Source organism: Vespa mandarinia, chromosome 15, assembly GCF_050613455.1.
Source record: "Vespa mandarinia isolate Hongniang chromosome 15, ASM5061345v1, whole genome shotgun sequence".
NCBI lineage: Eukaryota > Metazoa > Arthropoda > Insecta > Hymenoptera > Vespidae > Vespa > Vespa mandarinia.
In genome coordinates this window covers 4,623,759-4,637,500 of record NC_140824.1, presented here as the reverse complement: position 1 = coordinate 4,637,500, position 13,742 = coordinate 4,623,759, and the positions used below count along the sequence as shown (strand labels likewise).

Here is a 13,742-nt window from a genome sequence, read left to right as displayed (position 1 = left end):
ATGTGATTCTTGGACTCCACTTCGGGTCTGGGAACACCGACGAGACTTCCGTCTTCCCCTTTGAACCAGTCAACACCGACTTTTACGTTTCCACTGCATTTTGTTCCATGGCATTCAGCCCCAACTTCAACGTGACTTTTAGCTTCTTCAGGTTTATTAATTTCTTCCGTTAGCGAGAACCAGTTGATACCAATACCGCAGTGCTTCTTTCGGCATCCAATTTTGATCTTGGCCGGTTCCTCAACTGGTATGAGGGTTCCCTCATCGTCCATGTACCAATTTCTGCCAATATGGATGGAACCTTCGCATTTCTTTCCATGGCACTTAATTTCTCCTGATATCTTAGATAAATCAGCTTCAACGTTATCCTTAAAAATAATTCATATTTGATTTAGTTTTTAAATGGAAGAAAAGAAAACGAAAAAAAAGAAAAAAAAAAAAGAAAAAAGATAAAGAATTTCTATCGAATAATAATTCCTTTTGATATTTGACGTTTGTTCTTACTTGTTCAACGTCTTCTATGTTTATAGGACCCGCAATGGCTACCGCCGCAAGGGCAAATAAAACGACGAATGTCTTCATGTTTCAAATCCTATTACGATGAAAAAATCAATAATATATATTTATACGTAATAGAATTGTACAAATTAAATTTTTTAATGAATATCTTAGAATATTATAATATGATATAGTCATATATATATGACGATGTATGATACTACTTACCAGTACTCCTCTAGTACCGTAGAGTTTGATTTGTAATGTCATTTGTTCGTTGACGGTGCCTTATATACCAATGAAAAAATGAAGGGATAACGTGTACATAATTATCGGGGAATCACATGCTCGAATGACTTCCTAAAAAACATATTCGATTCGTTGATTTTGATAATAATGCGGCCTCTTTCACGTGGACTTCTCTCTCTCCCCCTATCCTCCTCCGCGTATCTTTAAGTGTCCAACATTCATTAATCCTAATCTTTATCAGTTCTATTCGTTTTCAATAATCGTGTAAAAATATCACTTTTATATATGTATTATATACGTTTTATATATATATATATATATATATATATATATATATATATATCTCAAGATGATGTTTGCACAAGTGAGATTAAATCAAGGAGCATTTAATTTCATTCTTTTTGATGATATTTTTTTTTTATTTTTATACAAATATATTTCTAATTTCCTTTTAATATATTCTCTATTTTGCTTATAATATTTTTCTGTTACTTTCTTCTATTATTTATCTATTTATTATTATGCATTATCATCCTGTTATTGTATTATTTATTATTATCATCCTATTTCTCTCATGGTAGACAAAGACTATTTCAAGTAGAGTATATACTATTTTCCAATACGGATAACAACGATTATACCAAACCATTATTGTACTTACTTTACAATCGAGAAAGTTATTTAATTATATTCACTAAGCCCTTTGCCGATATTAGTTATTGATTTTAATCGAAACTCGTTCGTCCGTTCGAAATCCATTTCATTTGTTTTTTTCTTTCCTTTTTCTTTTTTTGTTTCTTTTTTTTTTCACGAGACACATAACTTTACTATTTCGAAATGATCGAGAAAAAGAAAAATGGCGTAAGGAAAAGAAAATATATATTTAGATCTTTCGATATCATTCGTTTTACGTATCCGATATAATATCTTTGTTTATTTGATGTACTCAAAAATTACGGTTCTTTTTTGTTTCCTTTTTTCTTCTCCTCCAATAGATTGCCAAATAAGCAGATTAAATTTGTTCGATATCTAGTATATGAATTTATTTTAACGGAAATCTCGAGTTTACATGGAAGACGGATCGATTTCTTATTGATCGTAATACATTATTTGCTTTATTATTTTTTCATTAAAAAAATGACATAACGAAATTTCGTAATTTTTTATTTTTTATCTTTATGCTCGATCAATCCGATAGATCGATCGATAGATCCGATAGATCGACAATAATTCTTAAAAACGGTCGACATTTGTAATTTATGTTCATTTGAACGTTTTTCATGTGTATCATGTTATGTAAACTTATGTTTTTTTTCCCCTTAACTATTTTTAGACAATTACGAATCGAGTTATCTAATTGAAATTAACGAGCAGGAAGAAGATAGGAAATATTTTATCGTTCGATTTGAAGATGTAAACAATTCTAATGAGTACGGTCATTCCCCGAGTTTCATGAATTTGTATTATCGATTAAATTGAACAGCATATAGATCACATATGCTATCTATCGATCTTTATCTTTCTTCCATTTTTTTTTTGTACGATTCTATCGTCGTACTGTAATCGTGATTTCAAATACGTTCCTCTCTCCTTCCCCTATCTCGAGAATCTTAAAATTACGTATCTACGTGATTATGAATATACGTATTTATGAATTTGTTATTTCTCTAGATTTATCTTTCTTATATATGACAAAGTTTTTTTCTCTCCTATTTTTCTCATAAAATTGAAGATAAAAAAAAAACAAATTGAGAATCGATTCGAATTCATTTATATATATGTATATATACACAATTGATTGATTAATTAATAATAAAAGAACTTCCTGTTCCCATTACAAAAATAAATCTATATTACGAACTAATATATAAAAAAAGAAAAAAAAAAGAAAAAAATTATTTTCACTAGAATTTCCCTTTATCTCTCTTATTTTTATAATCGTCCAATAGATGTAACGTCTAACATAATTGTTCTAATTCTTCTGAGAGAATTAAAAAAAAAAGAAGAAAGACGTCACAAAAAAAAAGAAAAAAAAAAAGAAAAAAAAAAGGAAAAAAGGAGAAAGAAGAAAATGTCTTTTCTATCTCTGTTTAAGAACTCAATGCGACGTCACCGTCTACCAGCGAATTCGGAGAACTCGTCGACGACATGGAAAGAGATGAATTGAACTTGGAAACGGAGGAGGACGAAGATGCGGTCGAAGATATTCTTTATATGCGTGGTGCATCGTTCACGATACATTTGGACCAACCGAACGAGAACTCGACGACAAATGGAACAAAAGTGAACGGACAATTCAATGGGACATCTGAAATCCCGGACTCCGGTCTTCCTACCGTTTCTCCTCAGGTATTATCGATTTGCGTTCAATCTTACAATATATTGACATGCGTCAAATAGAAAAAACAAAAAAAAAAAAAAAAAAAAGAAAAAAGGGAATATTTTATTTTTAAGATATTCATATCGTCGTTATGATAAAAAATTGATCGCTCGAAGATCGAATCACGTATAAATGGGATATTATGAAAAATGTCGTGGTAAGGATTATGATGAAAAAAGAAAAGAGGGGGAGGTGGAGGGGGAGGGGAGGAAAAGTGCAAGAAATTCTACGTGAAATTTTTTGTTTGTTTTCTTTTTTTCTTCATCATTTATTTAGAAAACAAATCGTTTAAGAACGTCGTACAAAAAGTGATCTGCATCATTCGAGATTTTAAACGATATTTCATGCGTCTCCTTGACACGATTACAATTATATTTTTCTCGAGAATAAATGTATATCTTGTATCTGTATCCTTTAATCTCAGTCTCATTATAGAGAAATAATTGTGCATAATTAATTCAAACCCGAGCGTCATTAAAAGACGTCTTTAAACGAGAAAAGAGAAATATATATACACATATATATATATATATATATATAAATCAGTTTTCGATCACTTTCGTCGTAATAATTGCCTCATATATAACAAACTAAAGTAAAATTTATGGTTAACACGTGATGCGGATTCAACCCTCTTTTCCCTATTAGGGTAGATACACGTCCATCAGTCGTTATTTTCTTCTCTACGGCTATCCAATGGGAGACTACTCCTTATACAAAACCATTGCTCTTTTGCAAAAGCTATTCGTCTTGTCGTACCGAGTTAGAATTTTTTTTTTCCTTTTCTTTTCTTTTTTTCTCTTTTCAATGTCGGTCATCGTTTCCCTCTCATGCGGCCGTCGATGTCTCTTCAGGAGAAAAATATTTCCTGTACAGCTCTTTCTCTCCCTCTCCCCCTCATTTTCTCTCTCTCTCTCTCTCTCTCTCTCTCTCTTTGTCTCTTTCCCTGTCCTCGTCCTCATCCTGTACAGCTCTTCACTCCTCGCCTTCAACCTTTTTACCTAGCTACCAGCACTCGCTTTACTCTCTCAATTTCCCAGGACAAGGGCTCTTCGATTATTCTCCAAGCAGGGAGACTTCGACGATAACACGTCGAATTTCTTTTCTTCAAAATCAGAATAGAATAGGCAAGAGAATTCGACTATTATATATATGTATACATATATATATATATATATATATATATATATATATATATATATATAATATCTACAAGTAATTCGAACAGAATAACTAGCCGAGAAAAATTGAATAATGCAAATTTGTTTCGAACGAATCATTATTATGATATTAAAATCGTATTACAATATATAAACAAAAATAAAGATTAGCGTTAAATAAGGAATACCGTTCTCAATCGAAAGATCTAAACATTTTTTTTTCTTTTCGAATGATCTCATTTTTCCTTGCCACCTATGTGCGTTCTTACTTTGAAGTTCAAAAAAAAGGAGAAAATAAAAAAAAAAAAAGGAAGAGAACCAAATCATATAGAAAATTTTCAGATAACTTTTTTTTCGACATGCTCGATCTAAGTACACCTAAAATATTCCTCCTTCCGCGTAAATTTTGTTCGAATAAAAGTGATTAGTCTTTTTTCTTCTTTTCTCTTTTCTCCTCCCTTTCGTTTCTGACGATAAAAATAATACTTAAAAATTTGAAAATAATTTATTATTAAACATATATCATTAAATATAAAAAATAAACTTTCATTACAGGTACCAAGCACGACGCAGAAGTCATCAACGAGCGAGCTAGGTGATAGTAGCACTATAACAAGTACCGAAGCAACCTGTACCTTAGATTGTGGACCTGGTAATTGTTTCATCGAGCCGTCCCTCGATGAAGATATTCCGGCGGTATTAGTTACCGAGAGAAATGGAAGCAACGAGGATGGATCAATGACTATGGATCTCGAGGGCAACAGCGTAGCTCTTAGACAGCAGAAGGAAGGCAACTCCTTCAGGCAGAGGTGTCAATGCCCTCTTGGTAGAGGCGGCGATCGATGTCAGCTTGGTAAACGAGACGTACTTTTTTCTTTCCTTTATAGGCTGGGACAAAAAAAAACACCTATCCTAAAAGAGGATTGACCAAAAAAGTTCTCAGGTTATATTAGAAATCGATTGAACCTCTCTCTCGCTCGAGACGTTTTTCTAAGGGCTAATTTTTTCTTTCTTTCTCTTTCTTTTTTTCGTTCGGTCAAGGAGCATTCATATTATAAAAACAATGACCCAAATTTGTAACTTTCCAATATGTGAATGGAAAAAAAAAGTGAAAACGGAAAAATTAGCCTTGCGTAAAAATAGCCAAGTTTTTTTATTAATACTTTCTGGATTTTTAATATCGCTTATGAACTCCTGTTTGATTTTTTTTTGTGATCCAAAAAATTATAAAGTAATCAATACATATGCATTTTCCTCTTTACTTTTTTTCTTGTTTTTTCTTTTTTTCTTCTGTTTTTTTTTTTTTTTTTTTTGCAGTTCACATTTTTTTCTCTTTTTCCTCTTTAAGACACGGGATAAAAAAGAAAATGTTTTATCGTCATTTGCTTGAAATAACGTCGACGAAAAGGAGAGTTTAATATAAAGCTGTAATCTCGGTGAGACACGCGCGCAACTTTAGGAAAGAGTGAGTTAGAAAAAAGTAAAAGATCAACAGAAAGAGAGAGAGAGAGAGAGAGAGAGAGAGAGAGAGAGAGAGAGAGAGAGGAAGAAAGAAAAAGTAATGTGGCGTAAGGCAAGACTTTTGACGTTTGCATTCAACAGCTGCAATCTACAAGCTCGATGTGCACAAGTGCTTCCACATGTACAATTTTCATCGTCGCGCATGTAAAGAAAGAAAGAAAAAGAAAAAAAAAGAAATAAAGAGAGAGAGAGAGAGAGAGAGAGAGAGAGAAAGAGAGAGAGAGAGATTAAGTTCTTTCCTTTTCTTCCATTTTGTTATTTTCATTTTTAGGTTGAGAAAATCTTAATATTTTGTTGAAACTTAATATCTCTCCCGCAGTAAGATCTATAGAGATGCTCGTAAAGTATGTTTTATGTATACACTTGTAGCCTTTTTTCTTCCCTTTCTTTTCTCTCTCTCTCTCTCTCTTTCTTGTATTTCTTCTAGTTTTTTTCTCCTTTTTCTCTTTCTTTCCTTTTCTCTCAGAGAGCCACGTTCGTACTCACGACGACGTGCGCCGTTTTGAAATGAAAGACGTGGCTGTGGTGCGCATGCTGTGCAAACTTTTAGGAACGGCGACGTCTAAACGAGATACCGTTGCTCTATTTTATTACAAAAGACGTACACATTAATGGCCGAAAGCCTGTTTTCCTATTCGTTGAATAGTACCCTGGGTCTAATTTCTCTTCTCCGTAATTTCTTTTTATTTTTTTCTTCTCTCTCACTATCTTTCTTTCTCTCTTTCATTCTTTATTCTTCTTTTACTTCTTCTCCTTTAGTGAGATAAGAAATCATCGTTATTATGAGAATTAAATGGAAAAAGGGAGAGAACGAGAGAGAGAGAGAGAGAGAGAGAGAGAGAGAGAGAAGGAAAGAGCGATGTGTTTATTTTTAAGGTGCGAAAAATGTGTTACTCCCGTGTAAATTTGTTTAACTTTATAAATCATTTATAAATCATTTAGAAAGGATGATGTAAACAAAATTAACTAAGAAAGAAAAATAAGAATATTTCTAATTTGTAATTTACAATATAAAATTATATAATATATTGTTAGTATAATTTAAAGTTTTATATATATATATATATATATATATATATATATATATTATTAACATATTATTACAAAGGAGGAATTGGAAATATTTTTGTTATATAATAATGATTATTGAATTCAAATAAAGATGAATGTATGAGACGCGTTTCAATGTCATTTGTTAAAGATTTGCTCAATGACGATTGATATTAGAACGTATGAACATATGTATGTAAATACGCGATAATAAATATCTCATGTTTTTATTTTCATTCTTATTTCAGAAGTCGAAGTGAGATCACCGAGATTTACGGGGTCAGGCTGGTTGGCATTTCCAGCGCTAAGGGCGGCTTACAAGCACGTACAATTAGAGTTAGAATTTCGACCGGAAGCATGGGACGGTGTACTGCTTCTTGCCGGCGAACGAGACGATCTTCAGGGTGATTTTATGGCCCTTATATTGCATCATGGTTTTATCGAGTTCAGGTAATTAATCAATTAAATATATATATATATATATATATATATATATATATATATATGATGTATTTTACAGTATCAAAAAACGAGGAAATAAATTCGACGTGGCATATCGTTCTTTTGTTATCTGGAAATAAACTTTTCAAAAGTCAGATTTATTTAATTTATTGAATGAAAATAAATTGATTAATTGATTAATATCGACATATAATAATATGACAAATAAAAGAAACTTTTCCTTTTTATTTTCTTCCTTATCACGTTTCTATATACAATACATTTATGCTTTTGGATCAATGCTTACGGTATATGTATGTACAATTGTATGCGAGAGAGTTTAAATATTTTGTGCGTATTTATAAAACAGATTTTGCACAATATATATATATATATATATATATATATATACACATATATATATTTATGTATATATAAATAAATTTAATATAGATATATATATAGTATCTATATATGTATATGTTTATTTATTTATTTATTTATTATTGTAATACACATCCAGAGGATCACGTCGAATCGAATGATGCAACACCCTTCAAGGCCCATTTTCTTTTGGTTCATGCATATATTCATTTGATGAGAAGATTCGCGTGTGCACTGGAAACACGCGATTCTCTCGCGGAAAAGCTATGCATAAGTTGGTATTAAAGATTCGTGAGCCTAGGCACGTCTCGTCGTGGTCCTCTTCTTCGTTCTTTCGCGTGCCTCTCAACGTCATATACGCATACACATACATATACGTTATTATATATATATATATATATATATATATATATATATATATACACATAGATACGTTCTATGTGGAACGTATAAGGACGATTGCACGTATATATATATATTTTTTTTACTTGTATTAGTGTCAGTGTCAGTGTCTGTGTCTGTGTCTGTGTCTGTGTCTGTGTCTGTGTCTGTATCTATGTCTGTCTGTTCCTATATGCGTTTCTCTCTGTCGTGTCCGGAAATCTCAGAGAACGAGAACGACGTGCCACGGTTTGAAACGCGACCGTGGAATGAAACTTAAAGTTCAATTTAGGTGTCTTCTACGCGGTAGATAGATATGCCTTGGTACAATATATGCAATTTGCATATTCGTCGTCACAAATGATTTATATACGTTCATAAACGATCTTTCCCTGTGACACTTTGTTTCCTTTCATTGCGAGATTCACGTATATAAATATAAATATATATATATATATATATATATATATATATATATATATTTTTTTTTTTTTCGTTCTTTTTTGATTTTCTTTTTTTCGACACACAACACGCGAAAGAAAAAGAAAGGAACAAAATTTTTTTTCTCTCTCTTTCTCTCTCTCTCTCTCTATCTCCCATATTCTTTCATTTATCTCGTAGAATTATTTTTCTTTTTTTTTTTTTTTTACACTTTACGTTAATTTACACATCGAGATTTTCGTATAAATTAAAAGAAGAAAAAAAACGAAACATTTTTTAATCATTTATTCGGAAGCAATAAAAATCTTTCTATTCCTTTTTTCTTTTTTTGCAACGCATGTATATATATATATATATATATATATATATATATATATTTTTTTTTCCCCTCGTTTCTTTTTCCATTACTTTCAATATTCGAGTCATTTTGGTATATCGGTTTGCATCGGTATATATACAAATTCTCTCTGATCCTTGTAAAAATCGAGTATCAATGTAATAGTTTTCGAAATTTATTTCTTGTTTTTTTGTCGTTATTTCTCGTACCCTTTAAAAGAATGTATTTCATTTTCTTGTTTTTTTTTTCTTTTTTTCCCCCCCATTTTACTCTTTCTCTTTTCGTTTCTTTTTAATTGAAATTTGTATCCCCTTGTACGAAGAAAAATTGTAAACAAGTGGCTCTCTTTCTTCTTTTCTACATCGCGAATGGGCGATATACCTCGATTTAAATAATTTTCGATAAACGAATTTTCAAAGTTTTTTATTATAGAAAAGCTATGATTATCGTCGACTTTTTGCGAGACTACTTATTCGTCGATAAATGATGATATATTGTTTCTTTTCTTTTTTTCCTTCTTTTTTCTTTTCTTCTTCTTCTTCTCTCTCTCTCTCTCTCTCTCTCTCTCACCCTCTCTTCTTTCTTTTTCTCTCTCTTTCTCTTTCTTTCTTTTTTTCCATCTGTCTTTCTCTTTCATCTCGTCAAGGTTCGATTGCGGAAGTGGCGCGGGTACCGTGAGAAGCACGCAAACGGTGAAGCTCAACGAATGGAACACTTTGAGCGTCTATCGGCATCGTTGGGACGCCTGGATACAGCTGAATCAGGAAAAGCGTGTGCAAGGAAGATCGGAGGTGAGTGTTTCTCGGCTTATCTTGATATCTAACACGATATATCTTCCGTTTTCATTCTATTCTCTCTCTTTCTTTCTTTTTCTCACTCCCTATATCCAGCTAACCCCTTATTCCCCTATCCCCCTATATTCAAGTTTACAAGACTATTGAATTTTTCTTTGCTTTTTTCCTTATCTTTCCTTTCCCTTTTTTTTCTTTCTTTTTTTTTTTCTTTATTTTTTTTTCTTTTTCTTTTTCTTTTTTTCAACTCGAGTCAGCGAATTCTTCGCTCCTTCCTACGTACGTAATGTTTACCTTCTTCTCTTATCTTTACTTGTTTCCATTTAAATAGACAATATGCATGATCAATTCGATAAGCTTTTGAAAAGAAAAAAGTAAAAAATCAATGAAATACGTGTAATGATTAAAAGATATAATTTATGAATTAAATATATAATCTAATTTATGTTTTTCTTTCTTTTTTCTTTTTTTTTTTTTTTTTTTTCGTAACTATCCATGTATTCATCTATCTTGTTTAACAATCACTTTCCGTTAATTTTTTCTCGTCAGAAAGTCAATGAATTCGTTATTTTTATAATTTCATTGACACACGTTTTATACATTAAATATTAACACATTGCGTACAGCGCTCTGCGAGCTCAACGCGAGCTCCCAAGGCCCGCACATTTTTGGAACGCTTCAAGTATTATAATAGTTATCCATATAATGTTGGTGCCAATATCCGAAATACGGTGTGAAAATCGTAAGGCTTCATTACCTTGGTAACGTAAGAAAAACATTTGTCTACTTTGGTTACTTAAGTCATTGATTCAGTCGAAAAAACATGAAAACGCGAGATATCTCTCATGACTCGTACGCAATGTGTTAATAGTCCATAATGAATTCAAGGACAAAAGTATAGGAAAAAAAAAAAGAAGAAAGTTGGTTTAACCAAATATCTATAATGTTCATCGAGCACAAGGTTTTTTTTCTCAATTTTTTTTCCTTTTTTTCTTTTTTTTTTTTTTTTTTTTTAATATATACGAAATCGTCGTTTAATCGAACAAAGTTGATAGAACGCGTTTCTCCTTTGGAAATTAAATCGTTCAAAATAATTAAGTCCCGAAAGATGAAGAAATTCGTCAAATAAAATATTTTTCAAGTAAATGAAGTGGCATACTTTAAACGGAATACAAAGTGATACACACACAGGAAATTAAATTGGCGCACAAGTAGTTTAAAGATTTTTGAGTAAATTCTATTCGACGTACGGATAGATGTACAGAGAGAGAAAGAGAGAGAGAGAGAGAGAGAGAGAGAGAAAGAGAGACGAGAGAGAGAAGAGAGTATATATCCGGGATGAGATGAAACGTCTTCTTAATCGTCGAGTCGCGAAGTCTTTGAAATCTCAGTGCTTTAAACGTTCCAAAAGAGTACGACGTTGATTCATGAGTCGACGAAAGCTAGAAAGCGAGCAAGAGAGAGAGAGAGAGCAATAACTACGAACATTTTCCACTAACTTGAAAGTAAAATTTTCAATTGAGCCACGTATACATAAGTCACTTTTTCTCTCTCTCTCTCTCTCTCTCTCTCTCTCTCTCTTCGAGTTCTATTTCGTATACCAACAACATTAATGTCTTTCTCATTTCCCTATTGGATTTAATACAAATTCATAATGTTATATTTTTAAATAGATACTATTAAATGTTATTTCTCTTTCTCTTTCTCTCTCTCTCTCTCTCTCTCTCTCTCTTTCTCTCTCTCTCTCTGTCCTTTTTCTCTTTCTTTCTTTTTTTAATATATATATATATATATTTTTTTCTTCTTTCTTATTTTGATTAATGCACTTTGAAAAAAAAAAAGCAAAAAAAAGTAAAAAAGAAGAAAAATTCCATCAAGCGAACATCATGAGGACATTATGAAATTTAATATTTATTCGTACATGCGTAGTAATGAGAGAAGAAAAGAGAAAGAGAGAGTGCAGCAGGATTATACGATCGTTAATGACAGAATTCAGTGGAACGCTCGACGATATTATAGAAATGTTGGTCCTTTATAATTCTCGGTCGGGTGCTCGCGCAATCATAATTCACAACGCTTCTGACGCTACTCCAGACGGTGCAAACAATTAATTCAATATGTTTAAGTACATATATATATGTATGTATGTATGTATTTATATATGTATGTATATATATATATATATATCTATATATCTATATATATATATCTATATATATATATATATATATATGTATATATATATATATATGTTCTATTTGAGTAGATCAGATAAGAATATTATCGAAATTATTAATGATAACGAAAAGTGTCTTGAACGATCGGAAAGATTCTTAGATTCGAAAGTAGGATATCATTTGATATTTTTTTCTCTTTTCTCTTTTTTTTTTTTTTTTTTTCTTTTATTCCTAGACTCCACATCGTAGTAAAAATTTTAATGTTGTCGATATGTTTTATTTTCTCTTCAATAACGAAATGGGTTTTTATTGATTGTATATTTATTTATTTATATCTATTTATATATATATATATAATTAATATCCATACAAGTTTATTGACCACCTCTCAATCCATTTGAATATATACGATTTAATATATATCTTCCCTTCTTTCTTTCTCTTTCTCTCTCTCTTTCGCTCTCTCTCTCTTTCTCTTTTCTTCTTTTTCATTTCCAATTTTTTATTATTTAACATGTTTTATATACATATCTTAGGGGATATATATATATATATATTTCTCTTTATTTCTTTAAAGTTATTTCAGACACGTAGTTTTATCAGAGAAATCTATTATTGTTTATTTAAAAAAGAAAATAATGGTGTCGAAGGCATGTTAAAACATTTTTCACAGAACTGATCGAATTTGTCTACAGATTATTTTACCTCTACTTTTTATTCCAAAACACGAATAGTTTCAACAATATATATCTGTAGATTGATTCAAATTGAAAACACTTTATATAATACATATATATATATATATATATATATATATATGTATATATATATGTATATATATATATATATATATATATATATATTTATGTATACATATGTATGTATATTTACCATCTTTCTCTCTCTCTCTCTTTCTCTTTCTCTCCCTCTCTTTATTTTTGTATAGTGTATCGAGAAAATTTCAGAAAAAAGAAAGAACGTAAATCTGTCCGAAATGAAAATTTATTGCTTTTGATTACTGACCGAGCAGAATCCACTTGTTACATATTTGATTAAAAAGAAAATAAAAAAAGATAAAATAAAGAAAGATAGGAATCCTAATATAATATAGGTATATGCATGTATATAAAATGAAAAAAAAAGAAAATGAAGAAACGTGTAATGCAAAGAAGTGGGTAAAAATTTTATTGGCTTTAAAAATCAATTATCCTTTTTCTTCAAAGACGATAAAATTATAATCTTTTGATCAATATATGTATATACGTACATATATACGTATAGAATATTATATAAGAGATCTTAATTATATATACATATATATATTAATATTCTAATATCTCTAGCAAATTTCTTATATATTATACAAACGTATTAAAGTATAATTTCGCGCAGAATTTAATTATTTAACAAATATTGAATAATTTATATTATTATTTTTTAATCGAATAAAAAGCAACTGTATCTAACACACATACACACTGTTTCTATTTTGCCAACATGGCGCATTTAATGGAGGAATAAATTAACGAAGAGACAGACAAACAGAGAGAGAGAGAGAGAGAGAGAGATAGAGAGAGAGAGAGAGAAAAAGAGAGAGATTTTTGTTTCACTAATGTCATCGATAAAACGATTGACCAACGAATTGCTCGAATCCTATATCGGTTCTTTATTAGATCAATAATTATCCGAACGTGCTCGACGTCACGAAGCATCGCTTCGAAATTGCAGGGCTTATTTTCGAGGATTACCTTCCGCGAGCCCCTCTTCGTTGGTGGACCGGGAAATACGAGCGGCCTCGAGAGGCTCCCAGTGAGAACTGGATTCAAAGGTTGCATCCGACATTTGGAAGCGAACGAACACCGTTACCGTTTCCCCTTGGCACCCCAGGGCGACGCAGCCAATGGTTTCGACGTTGGTAAGAACCACTTTCCT

At 31.0% G+C, this 13,742-nt stretch overlaps 2 protein-coding genes across 3 annotated transcripts in view; one reads left to right on the top strand and one right to left on the bottom strand.

Annotated features, from left to right (window-relative positions):
* Positions 1–774, bottom strand: part of LOC146872521 (uncharacterized) — a 1,653-nt gene extending 879 nt beyond the window's left edge. The window contains exons 1-3 of the mRNA XM_085661639.1: positions 727–774; positions 505–592; positions 1–368 (exon numbers count right to left, since the gene is read on the bottom strand). The exon at positions 1–368 is cut by the window's left edge and continues 879 nt beyond it. Of these exons, the coding sequence (XP_085517765.1) occupies positions 1–368; positions 505–582 (446 nt within the window). The 5' untranslated portion in view covers positions 583–592; positions 727–774. The remainder of the gene's footprint in view (positions 369–504; positions 593–726) is intronic.
* Positions 1–13,742, top strand: part of LOC118449696 (pikachurin) — a 41,662-nt gene that overhangs the window by 18,679 nt on the left and 9,241 nt on the right. For both annotated transcript variants that reach the window (XM_085661637.1, XM_085661638.1), the window contains exons 4-8: positions 2,843–3,096; positions 4,843–5,140; positions 7,107–7,308; positions 9,489–9,633; positions 13,539–13,725. In XM_085661637.1, the coding sequence (XP_085517763.1) occupies positions 2,843–3,096; positions 4,843–5,140; positions 7,107–7,308; positions 9,489–9,633; positions 13,539–13,725 (1,086 nt within the window). The remainder of the gene's footprint in view (positions 1–2,842; positions 3,097–4,842; positions 5,141–7,106; positions 7,309–9,488; positions 9,634–13,538; positions 13,726–13,742) is intronic.